Source organism: Corylus avellana, chromosome 10 (genome assembly GCF_965113065.1).
Source record: "Corylus avellana chromosome 10, dhCorAvel1.hap1.2, whole genome shotgun sequence".
Taxonomy (NCBI): domain Eukaryota; kingdom Viridiplantae; phylum Streptophyta; class Magnoliopsida; order Fagales; family Betulaceae; genus Corylus; species Corylus avellana.
This window is the reverse complement of record NC_142499.1, coordinates 5,039,498-5,059,013: the sequence shown is the minus strand read 5'-3', so window position 1 is coordinate 5,059,013 and position 19,516 is coordinate 5,039,498. Positions and strand designations below refer to the sequence as shown.

Genomic DNA, 19,516 nt, shown 5'->3' with positions numbered 1-19,516 from the left:
TTTTATGACGTTTTCCAAAGCCAAACAAGCTCTCAAGGGGAATCAATATACCTAAACCAGTTTCCACACTGCGCAGCACGGACACAGAGAAGGAGGGGAAGAAGAAGAATGGAGGACATGAAGAAGAGAAAGCTGGGAGAAGCATCGACTGACGGAGAGACATCATCAGAGGAAGAGATGCGTTTACTGCTTGACCCTCTCCCTAAACCTCAGCTCGTCCATCTTCTTTCTAAACTGTACGTTTCTTTTTATCCTAATCCCACTCTTTTTCACTCTTTCCCTGGTGATTCTTATGGGTTTTGTCTTCTGGGTTTGTCTCCAATTCCCTTACCTACGTTTTCTGGCCCTGAAATATGAACAATAGGATAAGATTTTGTTGTTTGATATGATTTATTTTTCAATTATCAGGATTCCACTGTGAAACTTTGAAACCAAACTTCTTTCTTTTTTTGGGGGGGTATGTGTGTTTTACCTCCACGGGATTGAAAAATATCAAGTCAATTTCTTTTTTCCTTTTAATTTTTGTTTGCAACCAAATGTCACCTGGGTAAATTGGGAAGCTGTGCTATAAAAAAATTGAAAGTCATTGCTCTGTTTTTTCTTTCCTTAAAACGAATGAGCAACATAGTTCAGTGTTTATTTTTTAAAATTTTGTAATTCCATTGAAAATTGGTATATGACAGGTCATTGTATGTTGTGTGATAGATTCTGGAATTTGGTTTGTATGTGACACATGCGGTTACCAAAAGAAAGAAACCATCTCATGCTAATGCTTATCATAAAATTTTTTATGGATAATGTGAATTATTTGAAATGTAGCACAAGTACATTCAATCTTGGAAAATTAAGGGAGTATATTTGTATTCACTTAGATTTCTGTCGCTTGTGAAGGCCAAATCAAAAGTTAATTATTTGTACTTATTATCAATTGTTTTTTCCAAAGAAAAAAGCAAATCGGGACACAGAATCTCTCAATGTGCAGATTACTGTTATGCCTTTAGTTGTCACAATGCAGTGATGCACCATTATTTAGACATCATGTGAAAGAAATCATAGGCTAGAAAGTTTTTTGAATTTCAATTCCAGCAAGAAGTGTAATATATTCTTGATAAGCCACATTACAAGCTACGCTTGGGGATGCGAAACCAGTCAATGTTTATCAATGAGAGTTGTCTCCGTTAAGCACTTCTCATGAAGGTTTTGGAACTTTTATTGTTTTACCTAAAGCCATAATACAAGCTACTCTTGGGGCTGCGAAACCAGTCAATGTTTATCAATGAGAGTTGTCTCCGTTATCACTTCTCATGAAGGTTTTGGAACTTTTATTGTTTTACATAATTAAAAGATAGCATAGAAAGTGTTAATATATAAAAAGGCAAAGTAACTCATAAAATAGTCAGCTTTGCATGAGGTGTAGAATGTGGTGTGCCTTGTGATTCAAGCCATGAGGTTGTGACCATGAGGCAGGCCTCATCGCTTTAAGCCCTGCACAAGTAACTGCCTCATCTGAAACATGTGTTCTTCATGTTTGTGTGTTTGTGTATGCATGTGCTTACAGTGATCCATGTTACGTGAGAATATTGTGCTTGTGTCATGTTAGAAGGTCCCATATGAGTGTTGCTTCTGACTGTATGCCGTGTGATTGACCCTGTGCATGTGTGTTTGTTTGCATGTTGAGACATAAAGAGGATCCCAATATCCCTCAATTGCAGAAGAAATTAGAAGTATTGCCAGTGCAGATCCTGTCCATCGAAAGCTTTTTGTTCGTGGCTTGGCCTGGAATACCACTTCAGAAACCTTGTGTGCTGTGAGTGCATAGCTGATTGCTGATCGTGCTTTGTGTGTCTTGCTTGTGATTGTCCCATAAAAGCTGGAAAAAGATATTCACTATTCTCTCGTAGATACTAAATTTGTTTGATACACTTGTATTTTTTACTAAACATTTTGCCTTTAGCTATTTTTCTTCTAGGCTTCTCAGAAAATTGGAGCAGAGCATATATGTATACTGAACATTTGAAGGTATGTTCTTGTTTAGGCGTTTCTAATGCATGGAGAGATAGAAGAAGGAGCTGTGATCTATGACAAAGCAACAGGAAAATCACGTGGTTATGGTTTCATTACTTACAAAAATATGGAGTCAGCTCAGAGTGCATTGAGAGCACCTAGTAAAATGATTGATGTAAGCTAAGCCATTTTTTTATCTTTGCACATGGGATTTCTCATTTAGAGTGGATCCTCCTTCCCATATTAAATCTCTTTCCTCATGGCAAACTACTCTCTCCATACAGACATTGTCTATAGTGCATGTAGAGGAATTTTAAATTTTTCCCCATTCCTCGTCAAAGTTATTCCATAAGACAAAAATTCCAGTGTGTTACTCAGATTGACTGTACAGTACCTTCACAATAATGAGTTTATTGTTTTCTTTTCCTGGTTGGTTTAACATATACATTCAGGGCCGATTGGCTGTTTGTAATCTTGCTTGTGAGGGCTTAAATGGAGCAAGTACAACACAAGATTTAGCCCAGAGGAAGCTCTACATCGGGGGCTTGTCACCAGATATCACTAGTGAGAAGCTGCTTGAATTTTTTGGGAAGTATGGCGATATAGAAGAAGGTTCAGTTGCATATGACAAAGATACAAATGAATCACGGTATAACACTAAGGCCATCTCTTCTTTTGTTGGGAATTCTTTTATTTCTGAATATTTAAATTGATGCAGCCATCATTTTCAATCTTTTTGTATAGTGGATTTGGCTTTGTGACATACAAGACAGTGGACTCTGCGAAGAGGGCCATAGATGATCCAAACAAGATGCTTGGGGTAAGTAACTATAAGCCTTGTGTCTAGTCATAATGTTCAATATTGCTTTTTTCATGCATGAGTCATGACCCTTTGAAAATAACAGGCCTGATTGTTGCTGCTCGAAACCAATTTTCTGTTCCTGAATACAAAAAAGAAATAAGAAAGAAAGGAAATAGAAAATAGAAAATAGAAAATAGTGCTTACAACAAGTTTGAGATTGCAACTTCGAGGAATATTATATGTTATCCTTTTTCTGTCGGGGGAAAATTAATTCTAAAGAACAGCATATTTCAAGCTTTCTTGTATTTCTGAAAACACATTTAACTTATTTTATTGATTTTGTAGAATAGATTTTATAATGTAATTCTTTAGGAAACTCTCGTGCATGCCCCGTGTGCTTGAGTTTCTTCTCAATTCAATAATTTTTTGTCACTTACCAAAAGAAAAAAATAAAAATAAAAATAAAAATTTGAAAACACATTCTTTGTTTTTTCCCAACAACAAAGCTTAACCCAATTCCAATCAGATGGAAGTAAACCTGATCTGCCTTTACTTTATAATTCGCCATGAAAGAAAGAACAATTGTTTAGTCTCAATAACTAGAACACAATCCCATGGAGTAAGAGATTTAGATAAGGAAGTGCCAAATGCCATTGTTATTCTCTTTATCCTATTACAGTTACCACCAAGGTAGTAAAGGTAGTGATGCGGCAAGGAGATCTGAATGAACCAGCCAAAGATGGCACCTTTCAAGCAATTGATGCTTACAAAAGGGTTTTAAGAAGAAATTCTTGCAATAAACAATATTATAGTAAAGGGAAGAAGATAAGATTGAAGTTGGAACAATAAAGCCCAAGAACTCATTATCTGAAATTTCATATATTAGAGAAGAAAATATTACCCCTACAATGACTCAAAAGAGGCTATTTATAATAGGCTTTAGTAATCCTAGAATCCTAGCCTATCATCTTTCATAGAACAATTAAATCATAACCATCCAACTTTATTCCAGTCACATGACCTTTTTTAAAAAATTGCTAAAAACATAATAATAAAAGACTGGTCTTGAGATAGCTAATGGATTGAAAAAAAAAAAAAAAAACAGACTATGGGACCTTTTTTGCTTTGGGCTTTTAGATGCTCCTGCATCAGGTAGTCACAGTAGGAAAATGGTTGGAGAAAAAGTCTGCTGGAAGAATATGGTACTTACAAGGAGGAGGACCTCTTGCATAAGTCTTGTTTGTCATCAAAATAGTTGGTTCGTTGACGATGTTAATGGCTACATGTACTTTACTTTTTGGTGTTGTTTGCAGTTATAAACTAATTTGTTTTGCAAATTTTAAACTGATAAACCTGATGCCTTGAAGTACTAATCCTATATATGGGGGCTATTCCATTGTGCTGATTTGAAATAGTTCCTGAGCACTCGCCATAAGTTAAGATTCTTAGATTACTTTGTATATCCCTGTATCATCTCTGGGGAGTACCAAAAGCAATTGTGTGAATTTGTTTTGGTTGCAGGGGAGGAATATTATTGTGAAGCTAGCCGATTCCCACAAGGGCAAATCACAACAAACACAGTTACCCACAGCAGTGGTTCCAATGGCCTTACCTATGGCAGCTGGATACCAACAGCCTGGAAATGCACACGCAGGCACTGTTCCTGTTGGCTACTCTTACCCTCAAACTGTAGCATCATACCCTCCTCCTTCTTTCCCTAGTCCTCCTACTGCACCTGCTCCATACCAGACACAACCTCAAATTCACTATGCACCAGTCAACTTAAAGAAAGATCCCCTTGGACTCCCATCAACACCAGTGGGAATTGGCGGCTACCCATATTACATTTCCAAACAATAACCGTGAGTCTTTTATAAAGATGGAGATATTTAATCTCCATCTCTCTTTGATCTTAAAAACTGCTACTACTACTACTGTGGTAGTTTCATTTTTCACTTATTCTGTTGTATCTTATGGTTTCTGCCAGTTGGTACCTGGTTTTGTGGATCTGGGAAACTGTTTGGTGAGAATAGGTGTTGCCAATTTGAAGATGGCATGGAATCTCTAATGTTGGATAATTGTTTCTTGTAATGTTAGTCAAGAATAATGAAATCGAGTTTATTTACAGTGGTAGGGATAGCTTCTCACTAGTTAATGTTTTTATCTTTGCTTGGATTAAAAGTAGAGACTAATAATGAAGTTCTTACTATTGGTTTCTTGTTGGATATTTGTTTCTTGTAATGTTAGCCAAAAAGAATGGAATCGAGTTTATTTACAGTGGTAGGGATAGTTTCTCACTAGTTAATGTTTTATCTTTGCTTGGATCAATAGTTGAGAGTAATTATGTTCTTAATATTGGTTTCTCTTCTCCACCCGTTAAGTTTTCCTGCTTGAGCTTCTAGAAATGCATTTTTCTCAATATAAATAGGGTAGAGGCATCAATTGAGCCTCTCATTGAAAATAGAGAAGCAAATTTGAAATAATGTTGTCCTTTGGTGCCTTGATGCTGAAAGGCCTGCGTTGAACTTTTACAGAAGGCTTGGAAAGGGAAGTAAGTGAAATGAAAATAACTTTTTGGTATTTTCTCTAGGTTGGAAAAGGAAGGGATTTGAGAGGAAGATTGTACCCTTTTCAAGGGATTTGATGTCTCCCCCAAAAAATGGACAAAATTTGGGGCAGGGAAAATTAGGGCTGATGTCCTGCAATTGAAGGCCCCATTAAGGGCTGGCAAAACGTGTTCGAGTGTCGGGTTTGTGTCCAACCCGACACGTTTAAGCCCAACTTGAACATGATACGTTTAACTAAACGTGTTGAACCCCCAACCCGAACACGACATGGTCTATAAACGAGTAATACGACACGAACACGTTTATATAAACGAGTTGTAATCGTGTAGTGTTACCCGTTTATAAACCAATACAACCCGACCCGAATGTAAACTCATTATAGTTTTTAACCTTTTATAGCCATACTAAAATGGCTATTCTTTTTTTCTTTTTCTTTTTTCTAATCCGTCTTTCCTCTACTTCCTAAACAAAATCCTCAAAAACAATAACCAAACCATCAAAGGGCAAAGTTAATGCAAAAAAAAAAATACAGGTCAAACGTGTCAACCCGCGAACCTGGTGGGTTGACACAACATGACATGTTTACTAAACGTGTCGTAAACGGGTGACTCGTTTACGACCCGAACCTGTTTAAGCCCAACCCTAATCTAAATTTTACGTGTCGAGTTCGCGTGTCACAGGTTAAATTGTCAGCTTTACCCATTATGCAAGAGTAGGGGTGGCAAAACGGGTCGGCTAATGACCCGTGACCCATTTAGATTAAATCCAAATACAACTCGTTTAGCTAATGAGTCAGCCCCACCAAATCCGGACATGACATGACAATTTCACGGGTCACCCGACATGACCCACTTAACCCGTTTAGCTTAGAAAATGGTTTTTTTAAAAAAAAATGAAAGTGATAAGTCGAGTCATAAACGGGTCAATTGACCCGTTAAGAGTAACAAAAAAAAAAAAAAAAAAAAAACTAAACGGGTGTAACAGGTCACCCACAGGTGACACGCGAGTTGACCCGTTAAGAGCAAAATAAACGGGTCATAAATTGGTTGACCCGTTTATGACGCAAACCCATTTAAGGTAAATCCAAATTTACTAATTTCGTGTCGTGTGAAAATTGCCATCTCTTGCAGCAAGAGACGCTACAGTTTAAAGAAAACAAAGCAGAAACCTTAAAAGACCCCACGTCACCAATCAACAACATTTTTGTATTTTCTTTTAAAAATGCTGCCAAAATACGATACTAACCATATTATTTTTTAGTAATTTTTATCTAATAACTATCTTACAATATTGACGTTGTTATCCTAACTAACTATTAGATTAGTTCTTGTTAAAAATAAATAAATTCAAGGTATTTCATATGCATAGTTAATCACATGAGAATTATATTATACTAATACACGGATATATTTCAAACTTTTGAGTTGTTCCTAACCAAAGCACCAAGTCAATTTGGAACATTTGCAACTCGAACAACAATATGAAGATCACACTCGAACACTATATATTATCTCATCAAAATGACCATTTTATAGATAAGAGGAAAAAGTTTGTTGAACTGTAAAATTTCGCCCAAGTTTTAAACCAATGTCACTTGAAACCTATTTAGAGCATGTTTGAGATTGTATTTGAAAAATAGAACTTTTAAGTCAAAAAAAAGTTTTTTAGCAAAAGTTTCATCTTTAAGATTTTGCCAAAAGTACGTTTTTGCCATTTTTGAGCTTTTTGAACCCTTAAAAGTGCTATCAATTTTTTTTACCAAAATGATACTTTTTTCTTCAAACGAATTTTTTAAGTGTTAAACGTATTTTTAGGCCTCTCAAACGCAAATGCAAACATACCCTTAATGTTCATCTCCTCCGGAAGATACAAAGCCACAATCTAATTACTGAAAATTCTGACCAGTGACCAGGACCTTCCGAAAATTAGATCTTAAACCCTAAATCCTAACTTAAATAAAAATAATCCCCTTTTTCCTCACTCCTGCTTTGAATTAAAAATAAATAAATAAATAAATAAAATTAAATAATAATAATAATAATAATAATAATGATAATAAAAAACTAAAACTTTTTTTTTTTTTTTTTTTAATTATTTAGCATTAATTTGGCCAAATTTACCTATAAAACTTCTCCCACTCACAGGACTTTCGTTGAAAAACCCTTGTAGGCTAGGAGACTCGGGCTAGCGGCTCTGCGACCAAAGCTCCAATATGTGGCCTGCACTGGATAACCAGCAGTACAACGGAACGGAGCTTTGCAAGTTCGCAACTCAAAGTTTCTGAGTTGATAATCTTGTTCATTTCCGCATTCCCATCAAAATCCAAGGTAAGAATTTCAGCCCAGAGACTTGATACTCATTGCTATTTAGCCTAAAAATTGGCCTACTGGGTTCTGTATTCATCTTGCACTTTCAAATCTCATCAAACTGGTCATGACCCATTTTCCGAAGCTCAGAATACTATCTATTCTCAAATGGGTTTCTTCAAATATTGGTGAAAATCACCTCGGTTCATCAAAATCCCGAGTTTGGCCAACTGAGGCTTTCCACATTGCCCCAAACCCTCGGTATTATGGAACAAAAAGAACTGTTCAAAGTGAAACATGTGAAAGTTTTTATAAAGCTTCATCTGCTAATAGCAAAATCGTTAGTAAATTTTCTCCTCCCAGAAGGAAGAAAGCCCAAGCTGCATTGCTGGATTATTTGCATTCAACTAGGAGCATGCAATTCTTGGATGCCGAGAATATGAGTAAAAACTCGCCGCATTTTCTCGAAAATCTTTTGAAAAGGGTCGAAAGTGAAGAGGATATTGGGAGGTCTATTGCCCGGTTGTTGCGTTACCATCCCATTAATGAATTTGAGCCCTTTTTTGAGAGCTTGGGTTTGAAACCTTCTGAGTATGTTCCTCTTCTTCCACGCAATTTGATGTTTCTGAGTGATGATGATTTGTTGCTGGAGAATTATCAAGTGTTGTGTAATTATGGGATTGCGCGGAATAGGATTGGAAAGATTTATAAGGAGGCAAAAGAAGTTTTTCGATATGATTACGGGGTTTTGTCATCAAAACTACAAGCTTATGAAGAACTGGGGCTTAGCCGGTCTACCATAATTAAGTTTATTGTTTCTAGTCCTTATCTTTTGATTGGAAATGTAGATGTGGAGTTTGTTCAGGTTTTAGAGGAGCTGAAGAGTTTTGGAATGGAAATCAGTTGGATTGAGGGGCAATTGTTGGAGGGGACTACTTATAATTGGAGCCAGATGTTTGGCCTTCTCTGCTTGTTTAGGAAGATGGGATGCAGTAAGGAGCAGTTGGCTGGATTGATCGCCAAGCATCCGGGCCTTCTATTTGAGGGCTCTGGGGATAGGACACTTTCTCTAATTGGGTTCTTATTGAAATTTGGATCCACAATGGACCAGATACATTTGATGTTTCTGCAGTTTCCACAAATCCAAGTTGGGAAATTTGTTTTGAATTTGAGGCAGTGCCTTGTTTTCCTGAATGAGATTGATATGGAGGTTTCAGAGATTGGGAAGATTGTCCGCTCTCATGCCCTATTGCTGGGTTCATGTACTTTGAAGAAAACTAACAGCTTGCTTACTAACTTGAATGTTGGGAAGAAGCGACTTCGTAAAATTGTCCAGGAGAACCCACAAGAATTGAATAATTGGGTTCTAGGAAATAGAGTTAAGCCATTACCAAATTCAGGAGAGGGCCTAAAATCAAAAATAGAGAGGTCTAAGTTTTTATTGAGCGTGGGATTTGTAGAGAACTCGGACAAAATGAAAGCAGCATTGAAGGTATTCCGAGGCAAGGGAGATGAGCTTCAGGAGAGATTTGATTGTATCGTGAAAGCTGGTTTGAAGCAGAAGGATGTTTCTGAAATGATTAAAGTATCACCTCAAATTCTTAACCAGACAAAAGATGTGATTCAAATGAAGATTGATTTTCTTGTAAATGATTTGGGTTATCCCATATCATCTTTATTAAAATTTCCATCATTTCTTCAATACACATGTCAGAGGGTCAAGCTTAGATTATCAATGTATTATTGGCTCAAAGATCAAGGAAAAGTAGATCCCAAGCTGTCCTTGAGCACTATAGTTGCATGCTCAGATAGTGTATTTCTTAGGCAGTATGTGAATCATCATCCTAGCGGCCCTCAGGTTTGGCAGGATTTGAAGAAAAGATTTTGTTCTGAATAATAAATATTAACTTGTACTTTTAAGGGTTTTGGCGTTTAGCCTTGCAAGTTATCAGCAAGTCGGTGTGGAAAAGTTCTTTCTTTTACAGCTACAAGTTGAGAAATTTATCGATGGTTTTTTATCCACATATTTAAATGAAGCCAATTTTTTGTCAAGTTTGCAAGCGCATAAGTGAATTCAAGGACAAAAGCATTTAAAACCAGGTAACGTTGCTTAAATTCATTTTTCTTTTTCTTTTCTTGTTGTCCATTGTGTTTAAGCATTTTGAGTCTTGACATCCCATGAAAAATGGATACATTTTTTCACATAAGGAAGCACAGTTCCATTTCTTGTGTATTTTGTTAATTAAGACAGCATTTCCATTTTTAACAGCCAGAGTATGATTTCGCATGCCATGTGAAAAGAGTGAATTAGTTCAGTCTAATGTATAGTTCATCCCAACACCCCAGAGAAGCCAGGACAGATGTAGAGGCGGTGAGGGGGCACCCGATCCCCTCCAAAGTTCTGCAAATGCAGAAATTATTACAAAAAGTTAGTTTTGTTTGCACATTGACCATTTGAATATAGCCTACCCCCTCATTTAAAACTTTTTCCTGAGAAGGTGGGGGCGGCACCGTTGAGAAAATGAGGGAGTCATTTGAGATGGTTGGATTCATGAAAAACTTCACCTCATTCATAAACACATTATTCGAATTTGAAACTCCTTGCTATTGCTCTATAACCATCCTCATGAAAATATTATCTCCTCATTCATTTACTTGTTATTTGGAATTGGTTCTACCTTTTGGTTAGCCATGGCTATTTATTGTAATGACAGCAGTAATTTGTCTTATTAGATTGTAATTTGATGTTACTGCATGATCTAGGAGAATTTTAGGGTTATGAGTCAAATTATAGATTATCTAAATTGTATCAATTTCAGTTTGTCTTTTCTTCTGCTGTATGAATCAAATACTTTCCACCGATACTTCCAGTTTGTAATTCTTGATCATAAGTTGCTAATGAGATGGGAGAAATCAAAGTAATCGTACAATATGGAGGAGAAACATGAAGACATATTAGAGTAACAAAGACTTTTGTGCTCTCGGCTAATCTGATTTTTTTTTTTTTGGGGGGGGGAGGGGGGGGGGGGGGGGGTGTTTGATGGGGCCAATAAAGTAGCAAGCAATGGAAAATTTTCCCATCAAGTTTCAATTATGTATAAAATGTGCTCTCTTGATCTGTATTCATCCTAACGCTCTTCCTAACCATTACCTAGAGCATTGCTTGTCAATATTTACTTTATATCAGATTACCCGATGACTACAATATATTTGTCTAACCCATGCCTGGCTAATGTGCATTGAAATGACAGGTAACATTGCAGTTCTTACTATTTCCATGAGCAAAGCTTGTCACTTTCTTCGTTGTTTTGGCCATGTGCAGCAGATACTTATGAGCTGCTGATAGTGGGAGGCTCAATGGGGTGAAATCTTAGCCACAGTCACCTTCAATGACAAAGAAAATCTTAGCAGCTCAGCCTTCCAAAAAGATTCAAAGAGAGTTGTTGCAATATCAGCTTTTTAAAATGGTGATTTTTCAACTCTATAAAATATTTTACCAGAAAAAATAAAAACAAAATGATATGTTGATGACATTTCCTGTAACTTTTGGCATCGTGCATGTGGGTTAAGTAACATTCCATTGATGAGAATTTTTACCAACTACACTAATTAAACGGCTGTTTTGGTGTTTTGTTTTTTTTTATTGTGAGTAGCTGTTTTTTTGGTGTTGATTTACAAAAACATCAGAAACAAACATGCTACATGTTGACATATATCTTGAAAACTGTCTTGTGGCAGGCACAGCCGCCTCCAGTGGTGATGCTGCTGAGTCTTCCATGGAGATAATGTAACTGCGAAAGAGATAATCTGGTTAGTCACTTTGCATCAAATGCTGAGATGTGCTGAACCTCGTTATAACAGACTCCTACCATTAGATGATTGATGGGTTTCCCAATATGGATTCATAGTCAAGGAATGCAGTGGTATAATCCACCCAAGGGTGGGAACTTTCGACACAAGGCAAGCTTTTATATGTTCCGATGAATTCTTTTCTCAAAATATTCATGCGAGCATAGAACTTTACATATTGCCTAAAGTCCTTTTAGCCAATCATTTTCTGTACGTAATGGTTGCAACTGATTCTAACCATTCCAAGAAGATTTTAGGGGGTTGTTTGCCAATGGACCAAAAAAAAGTCTCATATTATTCATCTCAAATTCAACTCTCAACATTCTTACTTTTTACATCACATCAATAATCTTTTTCTATTACTATTTTAATAAAAAAAAAAATACAAAACAATTTTTTTTACTTTCCATACAAAACATTTTTACTTTTTTTTCACATCAATCAAATCTTACTACAGTTCCAGGCCACTTTCTTTTTTCAAGCCAATGGCAAACGGCCCCTAGAGAACCTGAATACTTGCTCTTGGTGAGTCAAGAGTCAAAGACCATAGTGAAGAAAATTTTGCAGCTGTGTAATTTTGACTTCGAAAGAGTTTATTACTGCTGTTAGAACAAAGATTAAGATAGGAGTGGTTGTTCTTTTGTAAGATGTGTTGGGATGATGCTTAAATCAAGACTAACTTGGGGTCAATTACATGTTGAAGAGGGATTGTGATATGGAAACGGTTGCATGAGAACTCCTATGAAAGGTAAATCACTAGGGTCTTTTAGCTCTTGCTCAAGACTCTGACTCTATGCATGTTACAATACCCATCTCCTAAACACTTAAACATCGGAGTTATTCTTTACTAGTACTCCTGACAGGCTCCATTGCTTACATTTCATTTCTTTTGCAGATACGATTTGGTGGTTGTTCGACATGAGAAAAACTGTTGTAATAAGATGGTATTAATAAAACTCACATTCTAATTAAGACCACAGGGTAAATGGAGAAGTTCATCCTTAACAAAGAGCAGCAAGATCACCCTGTACTTTCTTTTTTTATTTTTTTTATTTTATGTGCCATTGCCTATTGTGGATTGGATAGATTTGGTTCCCAACTTGGAAGCTTTTTCCCATGATTCATGAAAAAAGAAGTCATTACTATGACTTATGGAGGACAGGGGAGAGTCAAAAGGAGGGAAGGAATATTCGCCTTACATGAGCTGTGAGGATGCTGACAGAAGCCAATCAAGCCGCAAGATCCAGTTAAATCCTAAAATCATTTTCCTTAATTTATGGAATTGAGAATTTACGTCAAGCTTTTTTTTTTTCTTTTTTTTTTTTTTTTGAATTGAGATTCCAAATTTCATTAATCAAAAGAAGCTTGCTCTCAGCAACTACAATATCTGTTACACAGACTGGAAACGTCTCCCTCCACACTCGGTCCTCAACTAACATTACTGCCAACTTCGCAATTCGGTGGTCTGCTTTATTGGCAGTTCTTTTAACATGCTGGACCTTCTAAATGCTGGATATTGTTGGGGAGATTCTGAGCATTATTCATCAATGCCCCAAATCAATTTGAAGTAATTGTATCACTTGACATGTAGGGTTAGCACATGACATGTCAAACGATAGTAATACGGCATTAATTGATTTGTCTGATGTGCTAAAATAAAAATCCTATGAACTAAATTTTAATTAGATGAGAATTGAAGGACTGAATTTGACACACCTTTTTATTGGAAAACCTTCAGATTTATATGATATATATTTTAGTGATTTTTCCTTTGTCGTTTAGATCATGGATATACACCATGGGCTTAGCTAGAATTAATATTTGGGGTAATTTCACTGAAGACTCATGAATTTTCACTCGATTTGACAAATTCTCTCTCCCCAAACTTCAAAATTTCTCAATTTAGTCTCCTGAACTTTTAATTGTAATCAATTTGAACCCTTCCGTCAGATTTTAAACGTTAAATGACGTTTATACTCCTGATTTTTTTTATAAAATTTTAACTTCATCCTTAATTCCAAAATGTTTTTTTATTTAAAAAAACAAAACAAAACAAAAATCAGGAATATTTTGGTCATTTTTTTGTATTTCTAACAGCTAAATTTGACAGATGGGTTCAAATTGAGAGCAATTAAAAGTTTTAGGGACTAAATTAAGAGATTTTGAAGTTTAAGGGGATTTGTCAAATCGAGTGGAAGTTTAGAGATCTTCAGTGAAGTTATTCCTTAATATTTCCTCCATTCTTTTTCTAAATCGCCACTTAAATAAATAAATTAATTAAAATTAAAATTAAAAAAAAAAAAAAAAAAAAAACCAGTCTATTTTCATTTGGCTCATACCACATCACCCGTGTGAAATGGGTAATAAAATAGGTGTGAAATGTAACCCGTGTGAAATGGGTAACGTTATTTTTTTCTTTTTATCCCATTTAATTAAAGTTGATTAAGCAAAGTCATATGTTAGGTTTAGGAAATTAGGCTGCTCACCATTAGGGCATCGTGATTGGGCCTTTTTTTTCTTTTTCTTTTTTTCTCTAATGTAATTTTGTGGGTCTCACAGGAATTGGTAAAATTCCAAAACATTGAACATGAGCTTCGCTCCAAATTAGGTCGATTGAGACAGACTTTTTCCAGCATAACGTATAACAAGACATTACTGTCTACTTGTATTACTCTATATATGCCTTTGAAAGTTCCATGTAAGTTCCTCTAATAACGACAAGTTGGGTTATGGTTCACACTTCCCAGCAACCAATTTTCATTTTTTTTCTTTCAAATTCTGTATATTAAATTCATGTCTTTCCTTAAAGCACATGATATTTTTAAATAATAATAATAATATATTACACCAATATCTCATTATGTTGATGTGGCAATATCGTGGATTAATACTGTCACATCAACATAGTGAGATACTTGTAAGATATTAGTGTGATATTATATAGTATTATTCTTTTCAAAAAAGGTTGTGAAAAGCATATGCTCTAAAGACAAATATTAGTTTAATAAACTAAATTGAAAAGAGTAATGCTAGAAATTACATTTTTATCAAATAATCATATCACAATGCTAACATTGCAGTCTCAACCAACCATTAAATCAATTCTTGTAAAAAAAAAAAAAAAATCTAGGGTTGGTTGACGTCAGCATTGTGGTAGCTATTGAATACAAATGTTGTATATAACATTGCTCATTGAAAAATAGTAAGGGTGGAAACTACATTTTTATCCCAGAACTATCGTACAACGCTAATGCGACAATCCCAACCAACCCATGTATCTTTTTTTAACAATGATTGACCAAAGGTTGGTTGAGACTGCCACATCAATATTGTGAGATAATTATAAAATAAAAATGCAGTATATATCATTACTAATTGGAAAATGAGTAATGATAGAAACTACGTATTTTTATTTCACAATTATTTCTACCGTAACTAAAAAAAAAAATAATAATAATAATGTTAGCCATCATTTTCTTTTCTATCTTTTCCTAATAAAACGTTACTTAAATCTATTGTACTTTTAGCTTGCAAAAAAAAAAAAAAAACCTATTGTACTTTTTCATGAGTCATGGACGGGGGTGATGGCTCCGTAGTTCAAACTTTTGTTTTATGTCCTTCATTTTTTCTCTCTCAAAATAAAAAAAATTAACAAATAATTCAAATACAAAACTCTTAAAAATATTAAAAAACAGATCAAGCTGGTTTTTTTATAAATTATAACATGATTTTGATTATTCACCAAAATTTTGGAAAAGGAAAAAGATAGGTTCATTCGAATATGAATACTAGATAATTTTTATGAATAGGCTTTATTTATAAGAATAATAATAATAAAAAATACAAAACAAAATACAAAACAAAACCAGAACACAAATTAAGGGTATACCACAATCAGCCCCATAACCCCCCAAACAAGGAAAAAACTCACAAGCCTATTGGAAAAGCAATCTACCAAGATCACTACAAAAGGTCGATGACCTATGGACGAAGGGCCTAAGTGGCCGCAACCCATTGCTAAAGCATAGAGGGCTCGAAGGCATGCGACCCAAACAACTCGTGCCGGACTCGGGTGCACTCTCATCAAAATACAGTCCTCAATAGCCGATTGAGGACTATGATAGCTCCGCCAATGTCCTACTTACTCCATGCACTCCCCCTAACAAACTTGAAAAATGAATCTCCATGTCAATAACTGACTATTGACAAGAATTCCTAAAACTCTAAAAGAGGGTGCGAGGGACCAAATCCTATAAAAGGAGCATGAGAGTATTCGTTCAAGTAATGTTAATCGAACCTATCATTACTTTTCTGAAATTCCCTCTTGCCTCATCAAAACTAACTTGAGTATCGAAGTGCTCTAACTAAGTCCATTACAGACAAATCTTCTAATCTCCTTATTCGTTGTAAATCCTCCCCTGGGCTAGTGGTGTATAGTCACTATATCAACAGTTTGTCGTATGTAGGAACGGAATTGAGAAGTCGGTTCCTCACAACAAAATGCATCATGCCAAAAACCAAATATAGAGCTCTTTTGCAGGCCCATATTGACACTCCTGCCATGTTAAAAACAAAGAAACAACGGGCTATATAAGACTAATAAGTCAATAACACAAAGTCAGGAACCAACTCAAGAAGAACTTCCCAAACACAGGAACAAAAAAAAAATCACCCAAAATTATATTATCATGGACAACCCCCCACATTCTTATCAATTATTTATTAAAAGGGAGAAGACTAAACCATTTAACGACTTATTAATCTTGGCTTTGACCAAGAAGATGATGTACAAGAGCCATGTATACTATTTAGTGCATTCACGTTGGCTTAGCAATATATATATATATATAATTTTAATTAAAAAATATTTTTTTTTTATTTACTCATTTTTACAAAATACCTATATTTTACTTTTTATTTTTAACTATCCGCATTTATTATTTTATTTAATTTGTTTTCTTTTAAAAAATCTATATTTTAAAGTCATGTCTTATCAGCAGTAAAGTTTTTAATATTTGGTGAGCTAAAATAATTAATTGAATCCAACTACATTCTTTATGAAAATTTACATTTCGACCCCTTAAAATAAGTCAAATGTGATTACTCCCGTGAACCTTTCACCGCCTTCCTGATTGGAGAAAAAAATAATAATAATAAATAAAGGAGTAATTTCACTTATCCCACGAGTTACGCGTTTTTTATAAACACTTTTCAATGTTCAAAGTCTCTTATTTTAGTGTATCAAACTTTGATTTTCTTTCATATGCTTCATTCCGTTACATATTACAGTTAAATTAAACGATGGAATGAGTAATTCTAGTAAAAATATTTTAGTAATTTCACATATTTTTGTTAGAATTTTACAAAAAATTTTATATACCAATGTGAGAGACTTTAAACATTGAAGCAGTATTTGCAAAAATCACGTAATGGATGTAAGTGAAATTACCCTATAAATAAATAAAAAGTGGTACATCTGGGCGTAACACTCGCTCCAATTTTTTTACCCTACGTATACTTTTTTTTTTTTTTTTTTTAACTGATTTCCAATGGGACCCTTGGCAGGAGGAAAAAATAAATAAATAAATAAAAAGACACTCTTTCTAACTTCTCAACCATTTTCTGCTCCTTTTACTTTCTTCCTAGTTCCTGCCTCTTTCTTCCTCTCTTTGGCTAAGCTCTCAAACACAGTACGGCTATGACTTATGAGAAATCTCTTCAAGCTTCAATCTTTTATGCTAACTTTTTTATTTAGTGACATCGTTTACTGATCTGGGTTTTCATTAGTTCTCATTCAGATCATAGATTCCACCACTTTTTGGCCCCTGCTACTTCACGTTGAAGCTGTCAACAGAAACAAACCCGGTTGTTTCTCGAGGTTTTAATGGTTTCTTGATTGGTATAATCAGATTTTGAGAAATGGGTTTTGCCTTTTACATGCAGGAAATGGATGCTTGTTATGAGGTCAGCTTCATTTCTGTTGGTTTTCTCTCTTTCTATCAAACATATTATATATGAGGAAGTGATGTATGTTCTGGCCGAAGTTTTTTGCTTCTTGAAAAGGTTCATTCTTTGTTTGGTTTGCTGAGAATTAGTAGGAAAAGAAACTAAATTCATATTTTAAATCATCGATTGTTCGTTGTTTGGGAACTGAGAAATGAAAGACCTCTACTTCACTGAGAAAAATTGGTCTTAGATTAGGTGAGTATTTCTTTTTCTGGAATCCAAAACAACAGAAGACGTAGGATCTGCGTTTCTCTTGTTGGTTTCTTTTACTCAGTTTTCTAAACAACCAAACTGAGGATTATTGTATTATTATTATTATTTTGTTAGCATCGATTTGTCTTTGTTTTGATCGTAAAATGGATTCCTTCTGTTTATTTGGCGATTGATATAGTCTGCTTGGTTGAATATGGTTCTATAAACAGCATGAATTGATTTGTGATATTTACTTTCATCTCGCTTATTTATCCCATGTTTTTTTTTTTTTTTTGTCTGTTCATGATATGTTTGTTTCCACTGGTTTTCCCTTGTTGAGTGTGGACTCTACTGATGCTTGAATTGGTTGCTAGGAAGGTTGTAAAAAGAAAAAGCCAACTAAAATTGGGAATATATAAATTTTGTCAAATAGGACCTCATAAACAACATAACATCCATCGAATGTATTTTATAGAACTTTTCGGTATGGTTGAGGTGAGTTCTCATGTTTTGGAAACTAAAGCATCATTAAGCAATTTCATTCAAGCTTGTATTTTCTTCTCTTTTATATTCCTCGGCTTTCTCAGCAATTAAAAGAGGGTATAATACAGATTTATTATATGTTTTCATGATGGAGTGATTATTCCCTTTCGTTTCTAGTAAAGCTGAGGATATGTCCTCTTCTTTAAAGATTGTTGGTTTTGGCTCAGGTTATGTGTCCCAACTGATTCGTTCTCAACTTTATTGTTGGCATGATATTAATTTCTTTGAGTCCTTTTTGGCTGTGGAAGATGAAATATATTAATTTTTGTGTCAATATGAATTTGCAGTTTCAGTTACTACATTTTAATTTAGGCCTCTAAGTTTATCTACTTGACTTTGCAGAAATCTTCTTGAATTGTTCAAAATTTTCTTTCGGGAGTTTCTTTATCATGGGTAGAGGTAGAGGAAAAGGGAAGAAGCAAACTGCTATTGCCACTCGTGAGGATCCTGGAAGTGGTGAAGAAGAAAAAATTCCAGCATACAGGAGAAGAGGAAGGCCTCAAAAACCATTGAAGGATGAAATTGAAGAAGAAGAAGAAGATGCTGAAAAGATTGCAGAAGATGGCGAGGATGCCAAAGGTAATATTTCTAGAAAAGATGTGAAAAGTCAGGGTATTATAGAGAATAGGCGGAAGAGGAAGAGGTCTGCCCAGGTCAAAGAAAATACTGATTCAGTTGGAGTTGAGAGTGGCATTGGAACAAAGTCAAGTCCTGATGATCCAACGAAGTCCGCTGGACTCCGACAAAATGGAAGTAGGAGAAAAAACAAACCCCGCCGGGCTGCTGAAGCTGGTGTTGAGTGCAAGTGAGCTTCGACTAGCTATTATGATGGTTGTGCACCTTCCTTTCCCTTGGTAGGGATTGAGGCTTTGTTAACCTACATATGGATTCCCATAATTTCTTTGCTATAATATGTTTTTGTAATATCGTGAGTTCCATTTCCTCTGAATGAATGATTTTGATTGGGAGGTCTTGGAACAGATTATACTGCCAGAATTTTGCATGGAGCTACCACATTTAAAAAATATTTGCTACTTTTCTGCTATTTGACTTCCATCGTTGGTGACCAGAAGCTTCTTTTCCCCTTGCAGACAAACTTTTATGTTACTACATTAATCTTAAATTACGTTGCTCCTTTTCCCTCTCTCTCTCTCTCCACCCCCTCCCCAAAGCACACTGCTGCATGCAAAATAGAGCATGAAATTTGGGCAGATGTGTGGATGAATGAGCACATTTAAGGGAATCCA

At 35.2% G+C, this 19,516-nt stretch overlaps 3 protein-coding genes across 7 annotated transcripts; all 3 read left to right on the top strand.

Annotated features, from left to right (window-relative positions):
* On the top strand, positions 1-5,081 carry LOC132161622 (UBP1-associated protein 2C). Its single transcript, XM_059571781.2, has 7 exons — positions 1-236; positions 1,687-1,807; positions 2,036-2,179; positions 2,457-2,653; positions 2,749-2,824; positions 4,328-4,668; positions 4,794-5,081. Exons 1-6 carry the CDS (start codon positions 109-111, stop codon positions 4,664-4,666), a joined length of 1,005 nt encoding a protein of 334 aa, XP_059427764.1. The 5' UTR covers positions 1-108; the 3' UTR covers positions 4,667-4,668; positions 4,794-5,081.
* A 2,469-nt stretch (positions 5,082-7,550) lies between these two features.
* LOC132162560 (transcription termination factor MTEF18, mitochondrial) lies at positions 7,551-12,822 on the top strand. 4 transcript variants are annotated; one of them, XM_088510893.1, is made up of 5 exons: positions 7,551-9,779; positions 10,931-11,146; positions 11,418-11,639; positions 12,232-12,276; positions 12,424-12,822. In XM_088510893.1, exon 1 carries the CDS (start codon positions 7,807-7,809, stop codon positions 9,574-9,576), a length of 1,770 nt encoding a protein of 589 aa, XP_088367019.1. In that variant the 5' UTR covers positions 7,551-7,806; the 3' UTR covers positions 9,577-9,779; positions 10,931-11,146; positions 11,418-11,639; positions 12,232-12,276; positions 12,424-12,822. The 4 variants fall into 4 exon arrangements, with proteins under 4 accessions (XP_088367019.1, XP_088367020.1, XP_059428790.2 ...); XM_088510894.1 differs by lacking the exon at positions 12,232-12,276; XM_059572807.2 differs by having other exon boundaries at positions 11,002-11,146; positions 11,418-12,822.
* Positions 12,823-17,145: 4,323 nt separating this feature from the next.
* Positions 17,146-19,314, top strand: LOC132192012 (rho GTPase-activating gacO-like protein). Of its 2 annotated transcripts, none has more exons than XM_059607188.2 (3): positions 17,146-17,218; positions 17,327-17,492; positions 18,612-19,314. In XM_059607188.2, exon 3 carries the CDS (start codon positions 18,659-18,661, stop codon positions 19,076-19,078), a length of 420 nt encoding a protein of 139 aa, XP_059463171.2. In that variant the 5' UTR covers positions 17,146-17,218; positions 17,327-17,492; positions 18,612-18,658; the 3' UTR covers positions 19,079-19,314. The 2 variants fall into 2 exon arrangements, with proteins under 2 accessions (XP_059463171.2, XP_059463170.2); XM_059607187.2 differs by having other exon boundaries at positions 17,151-17,218; positions 17,316-17,492.
* The last annotated feature ends 202 nt before the right edge of the window (positions 19,315-19,516 follow it).